The following is a 17,658-nucleotide window of genomic DNA, read 5'->3' as shown; positions in this document are numbered from 1 at the left end:
CTTTCTATATAAAAAAGTTTGTGTTCATTTGAATACGTCTAGAAATGGCAGAAAAAAAGAGTAACCCTATTTGAAATGCTAGAATGTAACTGCCACAACAAATGTGGATCTCATGCCCTACTTGACTTCAGTTGTGGTAATAGCCATGGACTTCCCTGTTGAAGAGTAATACAACTTTTCACTGTCTAATGACAGTAGCTAAAGAAGGAATCTTAACCTATCTCTCAGGGCTCAAATAAAATTTCTATTTCTATTTAAGGCTGGTCACCATGATCCCCTTTAATCCAATGCAATATCCTTGTACAATAGAAGCTAGTAATTAAACTGAGTCACATAACTAATTATTGAGTCGCAAACTTAATTCTCAGAATTAATCCGGGTCCCCAGACTGAATGGTTAAGAATCAACGCCATCAAACACATATCTGACGGTCTGTCTACCTAAACCTTGGAATGACTTAAAGGACAAGGAAAGTCTAAAGTAGAATAAGGCTAGAAATGCTGTATTTTGTATACTAAACATAAGCATGAACTTACTGCACCACAAGCCTAATCAAACAAATGATTTATGCTTTCAAATTTGGCCAAAGGGAGCTGTCATCTTGTAACTTTGTTAAACATCTTTGCCTGACCCTGCACATGCTCAGTGTGGTCTGAGCTGCTTAGGGATCATCATAAACAAAGCTGCTTGAGTTCTGCATGGCTGGGAAGTAAGGCGGGGGCTCCCCCTGCTGTTCATAAGTATAATTGTTCCCCATAGCAGGTAGGGACCATCTGACAATTCCTATCCACAGCAGTAAATGAAGGGAGAATTTCATTGCATACAGTCAGGTTTCTTATAAAAACGGTACACATTTTTTAATTAAAGTATATTGGAGAAAGGTTTCTTTTTCATTAAAGAAAGTAAAAATGGGATTTTATTTTTTTGCCTTTCCTTGTCCTTTAAATGTTTTATGGCAAAGTTTAAAAATCAAAGGCAAGTAAACGAATGCACTGCAGGACTTTACTGTCATTGAGATTTGTCTGGTACACTGTTTATATTATTTATTGTTTTTGTTTTCTTATCTTTTTTTCCCTTCCATCTTTGCCCCCTCTCCCAACTAATCCCACCTTCCCTAACCAGTTCAAGCTTTCCCCTTTTTTACCTATTTCTCTTTTTCAAACTACCACCCTCATGTCAAAATGACTCTGTAAACATAACATGCTGATGGTCATTTATATGTTTACCTTAAATGTTTCTCAATAAAAATGATAAGTTACAAAAAAAAAAGAAGGTTCTACATACACAGGATTTCCATAGGCATCACACTGCAGTCGCAGTTTGTCACCCTCTCTTGGCATGCTGGGCCTGGACTCAATCTTTGCTGTGGGTTTGTCTGAAAACACAAAGAAGAATAAAAATTATTATAGAGAAACTTTCTTTTTGGCATTCACTTTCCCACTAAAGGTTCAGGATATAAATTCTCAGCAGTAATATAACATACAGGACACAATAATCCTTGTATCAATGCTTGGGTTTATTAGATTGTGTTGGGGCACTCAATATTGTAGACTGTTTATAGAACTCAAAGACTGTTTATGATTGCTGGCACACCCCTCTGACCTTCAGAGCTTGCATTCTAAGGTTTCATGAGATAACGTATCATGTTGTCATCTAGGTGACCTGTAGTATATTGTTTCAGATATCATTCCATGCCATTAGCTGCCAGTCATTAATCTAATTTGTCTAAAGTAGACATCAACATGGTACAAGTTTTAGCATCCAATCGATTGTAATATAAACCAGTTTATTATTATTACATAGGAGCCCTGTGATAAACCTTCCACTTCATGCTGCACTTTAGCTCACTAGGGATGTAGCGAACGTCGGAAAAAATGTTCGCGAACATATTCGCGAACTTGCGTCAAAAATGCGAACGGTTCGCGAACGTCGCGAACCCCATAGACTTCAATGGGAAGGCGAATTTTAAAAGCTAGAAAAGACATTTCTGGCCAGAAAAATGATTTTAAAGTTGTTTAAAGGGTGCAACGACCTGGACAGTGGCATGCCAGAGGGGGATCAAGGGCAAAAATGTATCTGAAAAATACATTGTTGACACAGCGCTGTGTTTTGTGCTGTAAAGGGCAGAAATCACACTACGTCACTCAGGTGATGTTTCTGGACACGGAATGTGAAAAAGCTCACACAGCTAGGTGGCACTTGGTTAAAGACTGGGCAAACAATGCCTGCAAGGGCAACGTATACAGTAGTGGGTACGGAATATATTATTGCTGCTGTAAAAACATCACTCAGGTGATGTTTACGGACACGGAATTATTATTGTTATTTAGACAGAATGTGAAAAAGCTCACACAGCTAGGTGGCACTTGCATACCTCCCAACTGTCCCTCTTTTGACCACTCAACCCCCTGTCCCTCTTTTGTACTGGAAAGTCCCTCTTTTCTCTGAACTGAACAGCCAGAAAAAAAACAGTTTCTAACTTAATTAGCTTTTGGCAGAGAGCTCAGAACAGCTAACAGGTGCAAATAAGATACTTTGTAACAATTTTGACTCTGGTTGGTGCTGGTAGTGGTGAACTACTAGGAGGAGCAGCACACCAGTCCCACTCCCCAACACAGCTAGACTAATAGCACTGGGCTCTTACAGTAGCAAAGTAAAAAAAAACAAAAAAGAAAATAAAAGCAGTCCTTACAAGGACTATTGGGTTATTACAGCAGTCAGCAGATGAGATCAGAAGAGATCAGTGCCCACAGCAGCTACATACAGAGCACTGCAGTAGAAGGTAGATTACTAGCCAGCAAAACTAACTAACCTAAAATGTCCCTCAAATCCCTGCAGAGTTCTGTCCCTACAATAACAGAGCAGTATCAAGTAGATTACTAGCCAGCAAAGTTACTATCAACTGTCCCTCAAATCACTAAACAGCTCTCTCCCTACCAGGGCCGCCATCAGGGGGGGACAGGGGGGACAAGCGTACCGGGCCCGGGCATGAAGGGGGGCTCGGCAGCGCTGCATTTTTTGAAGATACGGGCCCCCCTTACGAGCGCCCGAGCCGTACGTCTTGCCTCTTGCGTGCCGAATGCAGAAGTGCCGAAAAGCCGAAGCCGATGCGCCGAAAAGACCCGAAGTCACGGAAAAAGCCGAAGTCACAAAGCGCCGAAAAGACCCGAAGTCACGAAAACAGCCGAAGCCGAAGTCCTGAAGCAGCGCAAAGACCCGAAGTCACGAAAAGAGCCGAAATTGAAGTCCTGAAGCGGTGAAAAGACCCGAAGTCACGAAAGGAGGCGAAGTGGAAGTACTGAAGCCATGAGTTCAATCCTACTGAACACCAGTTTGTGTTTTTTTTTTTTTTTAATCCCCTGGCCACCAATGTATTATTTTAATATTCTATAGGCCCCTGCCTCCAATCTTTTTTTTAAAACTTTTTTTGTGGGGCCCCAATTTTTTTTTTAACTCGTAAGGGGCCCCTTGCCACCATTGTTTTTTGTTTTTTTTTAAATTTAAAATTTTTTTAATTTTTTTAACTTGTAAGGGGGCCCCTGCCACCATTTTTTTTTTTTTTTTCAAAAAAAAATGTTTTTTTCAAAAAATTTTTTCGGGCCCCAATTTGTTTTTAACTTATAAGGGGGCCCCTGCCGCCAATGGTTTTTTTTTTCAAAAAAATTTTTTTTTTTTTTCAAATTTTTTTTGGGGCCCCAATTTGTTTTTAACTTATAAGGGGGCCCCTGCCGCCAATGGTTTTTTTTTTCAAAAATTTTTTTTTTTTTTTCAAATTTTTTTTGGGGCCCCAATTTGTTTTTAACTTATAAGGGGGCCCCTGCCACCAATGTTTGTTTATTTTTTAGTTTTTTTAAAAAATTTTTGTTGGGGCCCCAAGTTTTTTTTAACTTATAAGGGGGCCCCTGCCGCCAATGGTTTTTTTTTTCCAAAAATTTTTTTTATTTTTTTCAAATTTTTTTTGGGGCCCCAATTTGTTTTTAACTTATAAGGGGGCCCCTGCCACCAATGTTTGTTTATTTTTTAGTTTTTTTAAAAAATTTTTGTTGGGGCCCCAAGTTTTTTTTAACTTATAAGGGGGCCCCTGCCACCAATGTTTTTTTTTTTGGGGCCCCAATTTTTTATAAGGGGGCCCTGACCATCAATAGCTTTTTACAACTTGTGTGGGGGGGGGTTACTTTTTTAGCGCTGATGTCTGTGTGGTCTTTTAACTGCGATGTGGAGTGGGCGGGATATGGGGTGGAGCTTGGTCGTCAGTGTGGGCGGGGCCCAGGGGGCCCCAAAAATTTTGTTGTACGGGGCCCCGTGATTTCTAATGGCGGCCCTGCTCCCTACACTAGCTCTTCCAAGCACACACAGGCAGAATGAAAAAACGCTGCAGGGCTTCAGTTTATATATGGAAGGGGAGTGGTCCAGGGGGTGGTCCAGGAGGGAGAGCTTCCTGATTGGCTGCCATGTATCTGCTGGTCTGGGGTGAGTGTTCAAAAATAAGCGCCAGCTATGGCGAACCCAAATTGGCGAACGTCGCGCGACGTTCGCGAACATTCGGCGGACGCGAACACCCGATGTTCGCGCGAACTAGTTCGCGGGCGAACAGTCCGCGACATCCCTATAGCTCACACCTCTCCAGTCCTCAGCTAAGTGCCAAATGCTTTATGGAGAACAGGTATAAGAGCTGCGAATAATGTACCAGATCCTTAACACTTTGGAACAAAAACATAAATCTAATAATGACACAGTGACTTGGGATAAGGCAGCAGAGACTCACAGCCAAGGCGGGTTGATTTTATCATGTGCAGAGTTGGGGACAGGCACAGGGGAGACAAGGGGATTATCTGCACTGCTCAATGGTATATAAGATGCCTGGAGGGGCTGTAGAGTAGGAGGGGACAGTAACACGGCTAAAGCTGTAGATCATTGTATAAATATGCACCAAGTACAGGGAGATTCTACTGGGGATATTGGAAATGCTTGGTATATGCATATGAATAGTGATGGGCGAATTTATTCGCGGCAAAAATTCGCCGGCGTCAAAATATATTTTTCGAAAAAACGGGCGCCAGCGTCAAAAACGGGCGCCGGCGTCGAAAAAACGGGTGCCGGCGTCAAAAACGGGCGCCGGCGTCAAAAATGAGACGCTGGCGCCGTTTCGCGAATTTTTCATGAATTTTTTGGCGAATCGAAACGGCGCAAATTCGCCCATCACTACATATGAACATTATGGGAGCCAGAAGGAACAGGCAATAATAGATAAATTGTAGATGGAGTCTTTATCAGCTGTTGACTGCACTGGCATAGGGAAAGAGACAACAGGAGAGTAATGGATGGGTGATTGCCTGTTCTGTTCTTGATTTGCTTTTACTAGACATTTAACACCATGCTCTGGGCCAACCTTGTTTATGATGCACAGGAGAGGTGCATTCAGGGGGATACCCCATTCCATCTGCTGCCCAAGGGGGAGACAAGATTCAATGTGCGTTTAAAACTATTTTTGAACTTTGCATCTTGCCACTGATTTATAAACAGTTCATTTTTAATCTGGGGTTAAGAGCTGGAGTGATATCACTCCTCATCCCTTTGCTCCCCAGCAGCCCATCAGCACCCTCTCAACAGCCTCTCAACAGAACAATGGGAAGCTAACCAGATAGCAGCTACCTGACACCTCTGCTGAAGGATTTGTTTGAGCTGCTAGCTAGTGTTCTCCCTAGCCTCACCTACTTGTAGACATGAGAATACCACCCAAGGAGGAAAAACCCTGCTTGGGTGCTATTCTCTTGTCTACCACTAGGTGGGGCTAGGGAGCACGACTTAGGTTTTGATGAAATACAATGGGGAAGGGGAGAAACAACAGTTCCATCCTGAGGTGCTGTCTCCTTCTCAAAGCTCAGAATCAGACACAATGCACTGTGTGTTTAAAACTATTTTTGCACTTTGCATCTTGCCCCTGATTTATAAACAGTTCATTCTCAATCTGGGGGTAAGAGCTGGAGTGTATGCCCAGGTAATGCATGTACAGCCCCAACTGAAAGAAGAAAACTTAAACAACAAATAATAATAGAGGGATTCCATATTAGTTTGAGAATTTACTTCCACCAAGAATATACTTTGATCAAACTGTCGTTCTGGTGGCCTCTGTGCTTTGCCCTAAAATTGCCCATTGTGTGACATTTTACAGAGGGAGGGGGAACCCATATACCAGTCCGACAGTGAGCCGAGCTGATTCAATAGAGAATCTTGCAGAAAACAGAGACTCACATGCAAAGTAAGGGAATATAATTTGGGAAGGAAAGACTAATTCCCTAGACATGCAGCTTCTAGTTACCATGGATAAGTTACTTCTTAAAGTCTTATGCCTCCAGCAACAAGAATGTAAGCTCTTCTGAAATAGGGGAAACAGTGGATGCTCTAACTGGTTCATCTCCTCGGAGCTTATGGCAGCATCATGAACCTCACTAGGGAAATCACTGAGTTGAAATGAACATGACAAAGTGAATATGTTTAACCCCCAATCACTCTGCACTAAAATTTCTGCCTTTTCCCCCACCATTACCTGCAGGCCAGGGAGTCCTTGCATACATGCATTAGAGCATTGCATAGACAAAAATCAAAGATATGTTGGGTGTCACTCCTCAAATATTTTAGGGAGGTGAATATGAGTTCTCTGTATATGTGGCTCTTTCACTCCATCCCACTAGTGAGTTCTCAAGGAAGCTGAAAGCTGACTAGTTTCCTAGCCCTATGTGCCTTTTGATCCTGTGGCAACTGAGCAATAGATTCTAGACCCAGGCCTGGCTTAGTGGTGAAGCCAAAAAGGCCCGGGCGTAGGGCAGCAAAATTTCAGGTGCGCCATGCCTCCCAGCTGCATTTTAGGAGCACTTGGGACCTGCAGCTCCCCAATGCATACGTGTGTGCGCTCAATTGCTGGGGGAGAGGGGGAGTAGGCACTAGGACCCAGCGGCCTAGGGGTGCTGAAGAGGGAAATCCAGGCCGTCCAGGCTGTCTAGACCTTCTCTGGGGTTATTCCACCTAATCCTGCCTAGGGTCTACACCACTCCTGACACAGAGATTAAAGTATAGTTTTTTTATGTTTAATTTTTAAATTTGGCATGGGGCTAGACATATTGTCAGTTTCACAGGTGTCCACAGATCATGTGACTTGCACTGATAAACTTCACTCACTCTTTACCACAACACTGCAAGCTGAAGTGATATCACCCCTCCTCCCTTCGCTCCCCAGCAACCCATCAGTAACCAGATAGCAGCTGCCTGACCCCTCTGCTTTGGATTTGTTTGCACTGCTAAAAGTGCTCCCTAGCCTCACCTAGTGGTAGACACGAGAATACCACACAAGTAAGAAAAACCCTGCTTTTTCCTGATTGGGTGCTATTCTAGGGAGCACGACCTAGGTTGTAAAGAAATACAATGGGAAGGGGAGAAACAATAGCTGTCTCAAAGCAGTTCCATTCTGAAGTGCTGGCTCCTTCTCAAAGCTCAGAATCAGGCACAATGTACTGTGATGGCGCCTCCAAAACAATATTAAAGCTAAAAAAAATACATTTGTTGGTTCAAGAATAAAAATTTAAATAATAGAGCGAATTATTTGCAATGTAAACACTATAATTTAGAAATAAAAAGTAAACCATACAAATCATGACAGAATCCCTTAAAGTTTTTATTAACCAATAAAATTAATTTTGTAACAACAGCACCACCTGATCAACTCAGTTCCTGTAACTGTACAGTCAAAGAGACTTTCAGACGAAAAACAGAGAAGTGTTCCAATGTTGCTCTGCTCAGGAAAGAGATTAGAAACCTCAGATGTCATTTCCCATCTCTTTCCTGAGCAGAGCAACATCAGAACACTTCTATGATTTCCTTCTGAAGGTGTAACACTTTAGCTTCAACTGTATTTTTATAGGCACTCACCAGCAGTTAGAGCTGTTGATACTAAATTCATTATACTGGCAGTTAATAAAAAAACTTTAATAGCTCCGAAACAAACAAAAAAAAAAATCACGTAAATTGCAAAACGGAGCAATATCACATTATTTTTTTAAGGTTTACTTATCATTTAACTGGATTGTGATCTTCATTTTTTTTTTCAACTCAGCAAAGGAATAGTTATATTTTACATTAAATAAACAGATCATTTCTAGCCATTTACCAAGATGACCGATCTGAGTCTGAGCAGGATCAATTCAAAGCGTTTTGTCGTTGCGAGATTTTCTTGTAATAGTTGGAGAGACAATTTGTTCATATACAATTTGCCTAAAGGCTGGAAAGAATCAATTACCAGAGGGGGTGACATAAGTGCAAGATACGCACAAGTGTTTAAAACATATCGTTTTATCACTCCGGCACTATTTCGAGACAGAAGAGAAGTGAATGTTAAAAAGGATCTAAAAATAGACGATACACGGTTGATAGTATCGCTCTGAGTGTTGGATTTGCAATACATGAGACAACAACTGTTTTGTGTAGGTGGAAACCATTTAACACTAGAAAAATTTTCAAGTATGTTCACGTTTAAGAGCTATTGTCCCTCAATACTATCGACAAAACCCCTATAATTTAAGGTCTTGTGAACTACAATTCTCAGCTTCACCCCAAGAGTTATATGGCTGATCCAGGGGTTCATCAGGAGGCTCTGGGGGACAATTATCCCGGACCGATGGCTTCTATATATTAAGGGGGGCCCTAGCAGCTGATGTTTTTTTTTAAACTTGGGGGGGCCCTGGCAACAAATATTTTTTAAACATGGGGGGCTGGCCACCAAGGTTTTTTTTTATTTTTACTTGTACCGGTCCCTGGCCACCGATGTTTTTTTTTACTTGAAGGCAGGAATGGGTGAATTTGGCTTTGCCGAAAAATTTGCGAATATCCCGTGAGATTCATAAAACGGTGGAAATTCGACACAGTAAAGTCAATGGGTGGCTGAATAATGTTGACGCAGGACAGTTTTGACACTACGACTATTTACGATGTACGTTCAAATTTTCTTGACGCTGCCAAATCTATTTGCCGGCGGTGAAACGTGGAAATTCGCGCCCATCACTTCATGTAGGGGGGCCCCACAAATTCTAATGGTGGCCCTGGGCTGCTCAAACAAGGAGACTCCAGTCAAAGGAAGCATCTAACCAGCAGCTTGAGGCTGTTGCAGCTGTAAACCAATCTAGCCCTGGCAGAAAACATTGCTCACCCACCTTAAGCCCCCCCCACAGCTTTACACAAGGAAAGATGATGCCCCACTCTGCAAATAAATTCTATTTTGGATGAGTACCAAATATTTCTACCACACATTTAATAGCAAAGATGCCTATGATGAATTTGCTTGGTACAAAATGCATCAGGTGCAATTCTTTTTAATGGATTAAAATATTGGTTATTTTATCCATTCTAGTTCCGTCTCTACATCCCTGTGGCTCTGAGTCAGGGGCGTAACTATAGAGGAAGCAGACCCTGCGGCTGCAGGGGGGCCCAGGAGGTATAGGGGCCCCACGAGGCCCTAATTCATATACAATTTCAATAAATATTGGAGAAACAAGTCAACCTCTAAACATTTTGGGGGCCTGAAAAATAATTTGCTGTGGGGCCCAGTAATATCTAGTTACGCCACTGCTCTGAGTGGTCCTAATGTGAGAGACGTATTTGGATATTGTAACCTTAAATATGAGGTTGTGGATGGGATTTGCTTATTAAGTAGGCCTTTCGTTTTCTAGGTTATTATTACATAGCTGTACCGATTGGAGTGATGGGTCTTTGGTCTATTTGTATAACCAATTTAAGTCACTAAGAAACAACAGGTACCTACTCAGTTCCTGTAGGGGGTGCTGCTAGTTAAGCAAAAGCTCTCCCTCAAACATAAACAAGGCCTCATTCACTAGTAATTGTCATTGATATTGCATCAAACCAAGAACTTCTGTAGTAATCCATTCCAACCACTGAGACATAGGGGCAGATTCACTAAAGGACGAATTTTCGCCAGCGACCACTTCACACACATTGAACCACTTCGCCAGGCGCAAATTTGCTACCACTACGCTAATTCACTAATATGCAAAGTTGCGACTATTCGGCAGTGCGAGCATCTCATAGTGATGATGCGCTAACTTTCGTCTGTGCCTAGCGAAAATTTTGCTAGTGATCTTGCGCTTAGGTCAATTTGCAGACGGCGGGTAAAGTCTTTATTGTAAATGTTGGTGCAAATGCTTGAAGTTAAAACTTTTTATTACAAATGTGCAGGGAACCTTAATAAAGACAAGAGAGTTAATATAATGCCCTACACATGAGCCCACTGTAAAATGAATGAAGTTTAAGTCGGGACTTTTGCAGGCAATCCCGCTTCAAAAAAAGGAAAAGTCACCAGCGTTTATGGAACTTTAATGCATTTTCAGCTCACAGGAAATGATGTAAGCGACAGAAGATTGAGGAAGATCTCGCTTCTTGTTAGCACTTCACCTGGTCTGAGAAGCCAAATCAAATCTGGCAAAAGAGGTAACATTTAGTAAAATCTGCACTTTACTGAATTTGCGGAGTGACGACCATTTGGCTGGTTATAGAGTATGAACGAACGCTAAAGACGGTCTCTTTCACTAGAGAATTGACACCTGCACCTGTAAATGAATTGCCAATGTCTCTGTGGATGGGATTTCTGGCGAAAAGTTGATAGCGTTGGTCACTTCGGCCTTAGTAAATCTGCCCCATAGGCTTTCATTGTTCTATCCATACTACAGAATTTTTTAAAATTTTGAAAGAATTTTTCTTGACTTTCTTGCATTTTTTGGCTCAGAATTCATCATGCCCACACTTCCCTTAGTTCAAACTAATATAAAAAACATGGTTTTAACCCTGCTCTGCCTACTGCCAATGGGGTCTTGGACATCTACATCTTTTGGGCTCCTAGAGTCGGGCTTCTGTAGCGCTTCGTAAAAACCTACTGCACTGCTCACAGGGACCCCAAGATATCTGATGGTGGCCCTGGTGACAGTTGTAAGTAAAACAAATATACATTCTGTACAAATATAACCCTAACTGCTCTTTAAGCCGCTCAACATAGTTGAGGAGCATATACACCAGCCTAGTGCTCTCCAACTAATCAACACATTACTTGAAAAAAGACATTATGGCCTAAATGAAAATAAAATGAGGCCCATGTTTGAGGGTGTCGGATGGACAGCTTTGAACTGGATCAAGATAATTGATCATTAGTTTGAATGGGCTTGGTTAAAGGATCCACACTGGATACAATTAGCACCTTATTACTCTATAAACTGTAATAGTTCCTGAGTCTCATGCATAACCATGCTGGCACACACTCATAGTATTATGATTTGCTATAAAGTCCAGTATCTTATCCTTTATTAACCCTTTGAAAAGCTTTCCTACCACGGACGTCAGACTAACTGGCCTATAGTTTTGAGACTGAGAACGGGAACGGGATTGAATAGAGGCACCACATTAGCATGCAAGACATGCAACTCTATTTTATTATTTCCATTTTGATTGTCTATCTTTGTTTCAAATTTACAGATTTTTAACCTCTAAATTGTGTTAATATTGAGAAAAAATAATGCACCAATCATTAGCATTTTTTTTTTTTTTTCCTTTTCCTTTTACATTTCAAAATTGCTGGTGTAAATGTGACCGCAGGCTGGAAGGAATAATAAAGGAGCGAATTAGAAGGGCTAGGGCCAATCATAGATGCCCGAGCAGTGTAGGAAATGCTTATTGTGAGCGCAAGCAAGATCGGAAGGGTGAGAGGACAGGATTAATGTGCGTGCATAGGAGGTGATGCAGTTACTTGCACACAATGTGACAAAGAAGATTAAGATCTGTACTGAATCCTTCACTCATAATACACGAGACAATGAGCTTGCAATTAGCTTGAAACATTAAACATCATGGAACCTCAGTAAAAATGGAACTCAGAGCGGATGCAGTATGCAATATCAAAAAAATAATTTCCTTAAACATAGTTTCAGTATATCATCACCATAACATTAATTGCACTATACCTGCTATTCCACAGTCACCACTCCCTTCCCAGAGACTATTATCCCACTGTTACTATAGGCACCATCTCTCCCTACTATACCTGTTATCCCACAGTCTCACTCCCTTCCCAGAGACTATTATCCACTGTTACTATAGACACCATCTCTCCCTACTATACCTGCTATCCCACAGTCACACTCCCTTCCCAGAGACTATTATCCACTGTTACTATAGGCACCATCTCTCCCTACTATACCTGCTATCCCACAGTCACACTCCCTTCCCAGAGACTATTATCCCACTGTTACTATAGGCACCATCTCTCCCTACTATACCTGCTATCCCACAGTCACACTCCCTTCCCAGAGACTATTATCCCACTGTTACTATAGGCACCATCTCTCCCTACTATACCTGCTATCCCACAGTCACACTCCCTTCCCAGAGACTATTATCCCACTGTTACTATAGGTACCATCTCTCCCTACTATACCTGCTTTCCCACAGTCACACTCCCTTCCCAGAGACTATTATCCACTGTTACTATAGACACCATCTCTCCCTACTATACCTGCTATCCCACAGTCACACTCCCTTCCCAGAGACTATTATCCCCACTGTTACTATAGTTACATAGTTACATAGTTACATAGTTAAATTGGGTTGAAAAAAGACAAAGTCCATCAAGTTCAACCCCTCCAAATGAAAACCCAGCATCCATACACACACCCCTCCCTACTTTTAATTAAAATTCTATATACCCATACCTATATTAACTATAGAGTTTAGTATCACAATAGCCTTTAATATTATGTCTGTCCAAAAAATCATCCAAGCCATTCTTAAAGGCAATAACTGAATCAGCCATCACAACATCACCCGGCAGTGCATTCCACAACCTCACTGTCCTGACTGTGAAGAACCCTCTACGTTGCTTCAAATGAAAGTTCTTTTCTTCTAGTCTAAAGGGGTGGCCTCTGGTACGGTGATCCACTTTATGGGTAAAAAGGTCCCCTGCCATTTGTCTATAATGTCCTCTAATGTACTTGTAAAGTGTAATCATGTCCCCTCGCAAGCGCCTTTTTTCCAGAGAAAACAACCCCACTATAGACACCATCTCTCCCTACTATACCTGCTATCCCACAGTCACACTCCCTTCCCAGAGACTATTATCCCACTGTTACTATAGGCACCATCTCTCCCTACTATACCTGCTATCCCACAGTCACACTCCCTTCCCAGAGACTATTATCCCACTGTTACTATAGGTACCATCTCTCCCTACTATACCTGCTATCCCACAGTCACACTCCCTTCCCAGAGACTATTATCCCACTGTTACTATAGACACCATCTCTCCCTACTATACCTGCTATCCCACAGTCACACTCCCTTCCCAGAGACTATTATCCACTGTTACTATAGACACCATCTCTCCCTACTATACCTGCTATCCCACAGTCACACTCCCTTCCCAGAGACTATTATCCACTGTTACTATAGACACCATCTCTCCCTACTATACCTGCTATCCCACAGTCACACTCCCTTCCCAGAGACTATTATCCACTGTTACTATAGACACCATCTCTCCCTACTATACCTGCTATCCCACAGTCACACTCCCTTCCCAGAGACTATTATCCACTGTTACTATAGACACAATCTCTCCCTACTATACCTGCTATCCCACAGTCACACTCCCTTCCCAGAGACTATTATCCACTGTTACTATAGACAGTGTATCATTGGCCGAGAGTCTGATGACTGCACTTCAGTATAGAGTTGGGCAGAGGATGGGGCTTCCTCTTTTCCACTCCACCAGGGAGTGGATGCTGCTGAGAGCCTGGAGCTTAGGGCCCAGTAAAGGGAAGGCTCCAGTAAAGGGAAGGCCTCAAGGGTCGTGATGCCCTTGGTGAAGTCGGGAATACAGGGTCCCTGGGAATGAGGAGTAGTCAGGGCAGGGTAGTTCTCTGTAAAGCACATTCTAGGAGTGAGTGAGACAGATAGAACTAGTGAGCAAGAGCAGCCTGTGCTCCAACTAGGTGGGATAGCAAAGGGGGTAGCTCTCCGCAAGACTGGTCTGTAGTGTAGGGATTAAAACCTAATAGAGATTTAGGTTTAGTGCTTTCCCTGATCCAACGTGTGGGGATTCACGTCACGGTAAGGAGATGCCTAAGGTTCATCTATGTGGTACGCTATCTATCTATCTATCTATCTATCTATTTATCTATCTATCTATCTATCTATCTATCTATCTATCTATCATCTATCTATCTATCATCTATCTAACTATCTTTCTATCTATCTATCTATCTATCTATCTATCTATCTATCTATCTATCTATCTATCTATCTATCTATCTATGAGCAGCCTTTGTATTGTATAGTAAACTGTGGAGTTCATGGATTCATAGGACAACAAAAGGCAGATCTGCATAAATTCATCATGAACTTTCCATTAACTAACGGTGCTATGGGTGTATAGAATTAAATGCTAGATTACCTCCTCTAAGTGGGGATTAAATGAAATTATACAGATTTGCACTGCAGGATTTCCAGTCTCTGTCTCAAGTGTTTTTCTGACTCAGAGGAACTCTGTTTTGTTCTTAGTAACTTTGATTTTTCTGGCTGTGGTCTAAATCTCATTCTATTATCTCATTAGCTCTGAGCTTGCTGGATCTGGAATATCAGGAGTCAATAATGCAGTCAATTAGATAAACTCAGACAGTTTTTTGCCAGTTTAAAATGGGAATTTTCTGGGCTCTGCAAGGTTGTTGTTGAAGAACAGGGGTTCCTTGGCAATAGAAGCCTATCTGATAATGTTATGTATTTCAGGGATGCCCGAGCTGCAGCCCTTCAGTTGTCATTAACCTACAACTCCTAGCATCGACCCTAAATATCCAAGATCCTTTCATGTTCTTTGTGTTTATATTTTCATTTGTTCATTAGGGGACCCTTTCTACTCTACATGGATATATTGCGCTAATTATACAGTATATACTGTATAAACAAATTTATTGTAGTATTAATTAAAGTAATACTATCATAACATAATTGGTTTTCTATCTAAGATAGAAGAGCTATCTCCAGGTATCGATGTATAGCACAAAAACTTGGATTGCATTGTTCTCTATGGGAACCTGACTTCTAGAGCTCCATGTAGAGTTTGGCTGTAGTTTTGGGTTAATGCAGTACATTCAATGAACCAAAAGTGCCCAGGACAATGGGTTGTAGAGATAGCAAATTGGATATCCATTGACAGCATTGCTTTGATGGGTCATACATTGTGGGTTATTGAATAGAAGTTGAGATGGTTGTCCAAGTCTGTTAACCAATAGAAACTAATCAGAAGTGTCTTTTCAACCAGGGTATTATAAACATTAGACCTAACTTTGTCTGGTCCTAGAGCAGAACGCTTGGGCAGGTTATGTATAGGTAGTTCTTCACAAACAGACACAAGAAATCACATAAACAAGTTAGAGAAATGGGTTTGGAAGAGTAGACGAGTAAGAAAGTTCAATGGTAAGATGTGAGACATGAGAAATGGGGAAGAAGAAGAGAAATGGATGAGAAAGTGAAGGAATTAATAATTTGAATGAGGAGAAAGGCTATAGACACACATATGAGTAGAACGAGATAGAAGCACTAGATAAAGACACATCAATGAGATTGACAATAGAAGAGCAAAAGATCAGGGAAAAGGTGATTAACACTGTGCAACAGAAAGAAAGGGAGGATTGAATGGCAATATAGCCTCCCCTCTTGTGTGACACTAACTTAAAGGGATGATTTTTGTCATGATTTTTATGATGTTGTTTTTATTTCTAAATGACACTGTTTACACTGCGTAATAATTTACTCTACTATGTAAAATCTCATTCCTGAACCAGCAAGTGTATTTTTTTTTAGTTGTAAAATTGGTGTGTAGGTGCATCTCAGGTCATTTTGCCTGGTCATGTGCTTTCAGAAAGAGCCAGCACTTTAGGATGGAACTGCTTTCTGGCAGCCTGTTGTTTCTCCTACTCAATGTAACTGAATGATGTGTGTCGGTGGGACCTGGATTTTACTATTGAGTGCTGTTCTTAGATCTACCAGGCAGCTGTTATCTTGTGTTAGGGAGCTGTTTAGCTTCCCATTCTTCTGTTGTTAGGCTACTGGGGGGGTGGGAGTTGATATCACTCAAACTTGCAGTACAGCAGTAAAGAGTGACTGAGGTTTATCAAAGCACAAGTCACATGACTGGGGGCAGCTTTGAAACTGACAATATGTCTAGCCCCAGGTCAGATTTCAAAATTAAATTAAAAAAAATCTGTTTGCTCTTTTGAGAAACGTATTTCAGTGCTGAATTCTGCTGGAGCAACACTATTAACCAATGAGTTTTTTTTTAAAAAAAATTTCCCTTGACAGTATCCCCTTAAAGGAACAGTAACGTCAAAAAATAAAAGTGTTTTAAAGTATTGAAAATATAATGCAGTGTTGCCCTGCACTGGTAAAACTGCTGTGTTTGCTTAAGAAACACTACTATTGTTTATATAAATAAGCTGCTGTGTAGCAATGGGGGCAGCCATTCAAAGGAGAAAAGGCTCAGGTTACACAGCAGACAGCAAATAAGCTCTTTCTGTCTAATGGTGTTATCTGTTATCCATTAGTTAACCTGTGCCATTTAGCCGTTTTTCAATTTCCGCCATTGCTCCACAGCAGCTTGTTTATATAAACTATAGTAGAGTTTCTGAAGCAAACAGATCAGTTTTACCAGTGCAGGGCAACAGTACATGATATTTTCATTACTTTAAAACACTTTCATTTTTTGGTGTTACTGTTCCTTTAAGTGATGTGACATCCCTTTTACTGCTGCTCCCAAGCCCTACTCTCCCACACTCACCCTTTTTTGTTGCTCTGTTGAGTTTAGGGATACACACAGGCGAGTATAATGTGAAAATAGTTGATCTTTCATTCGGGAGCTTTAAACGTGACTTTTGCACTAATTTTATAACATTGATAGTAGTGCTATTGACAGGGGCGATTCTGTGCCCATTGCCGTCTGAGGTGGCTCCCCAGGGGGGCCCATCGCTAATGCAGAGAAAGCAATTGTGCTCTTTGCACTAGAAGAGCCGAATTTTTAGTTAAATAACCAGAAATGCGGCTTACAGTTGCCAGGAGAGGCTTTTTGCAGCCCCTGGTAACTTGGGAGCAGCTGCCGCCTAAGGCAAGTTTCTGAACTCATCTCATGGCAGCAGTGCCCCTGGCTATCTGGAAGGCAGCAGCCTTGGATATTAAATTGGATATTAAAAACTAGAACAGTTGGGGTTTGACCTATAATACAGTCAATGGCCCCTCTGAAGATTTTTCTGCAGGGGGGCCTGGTGCACTTTAGTTCTAACACCGAATACAATACCTCTTGCTTTATGTAAAGAATAACACATTCAAAGCAACTAAAACAAGTAGGAGGAGGGCACTTGCTCCATATTTGGGATAACACCATTATCCCAAATATGGAGCATCAAAGGGATACTGTCATGGGAATTTTTTTCCCCTAAAACACATCAGTTAATAGTGCTGCTCCAGCAGAATTCTGCACTGAAATCCATTTCTCTAAAGAGCAAACAGATTTTTTTAAATTTAATTTTGAAATCTGACATGGGGCTAGATTGTTAGTTTCCCAGC

At 41.4% G+C, this 17,658-nt stretch overlaps 1 protein-coding gene across 2 annotated transcripts in view; it reads right to left on the bottom strand.

Annotated features, from left to right (window-relative positions):
* Nucleotides 1-17,658, bottom strand: part of cadm3.S (cell adhesion molecule 3 S homeolog) — a 224,960-nt gene that overhangs the window by 37,029 nt on the left and 170,273 nt on the right. For both annotated transcript variants that reach the window (XM_041574425.1, XM_041574426.1), the window contains exon 6: nt 1,285-1,375. In XM_041574425.1, coding sequence (XP_041430359.1) covers nt 1,285-1,375 — 91 coding nt within the window. The remainder of the gene's footprint in view (nt 1-1,284; nt 1,376-17,658) is intronic.

Source organism: Xenopus laevis, chromosome 8S (assembly GCF_017654675.1).
Source record: "Xenopus laevis strain J_2021 chromosome 8S, Xenopus_laevis_v10.1, whole genome shotgun sequence".
Taxonomy (NCBI): domain Eukaryota; kingdom Metazoa; phylum Chordata; class Amphibia; order Anura; family Pipidae; genus Xenopus; species Xenopus laevis.
Note: the sequence above shows the minus strand (reverse complement) of the source record. Positions and strands in the feature narration are given on the sequence as shown.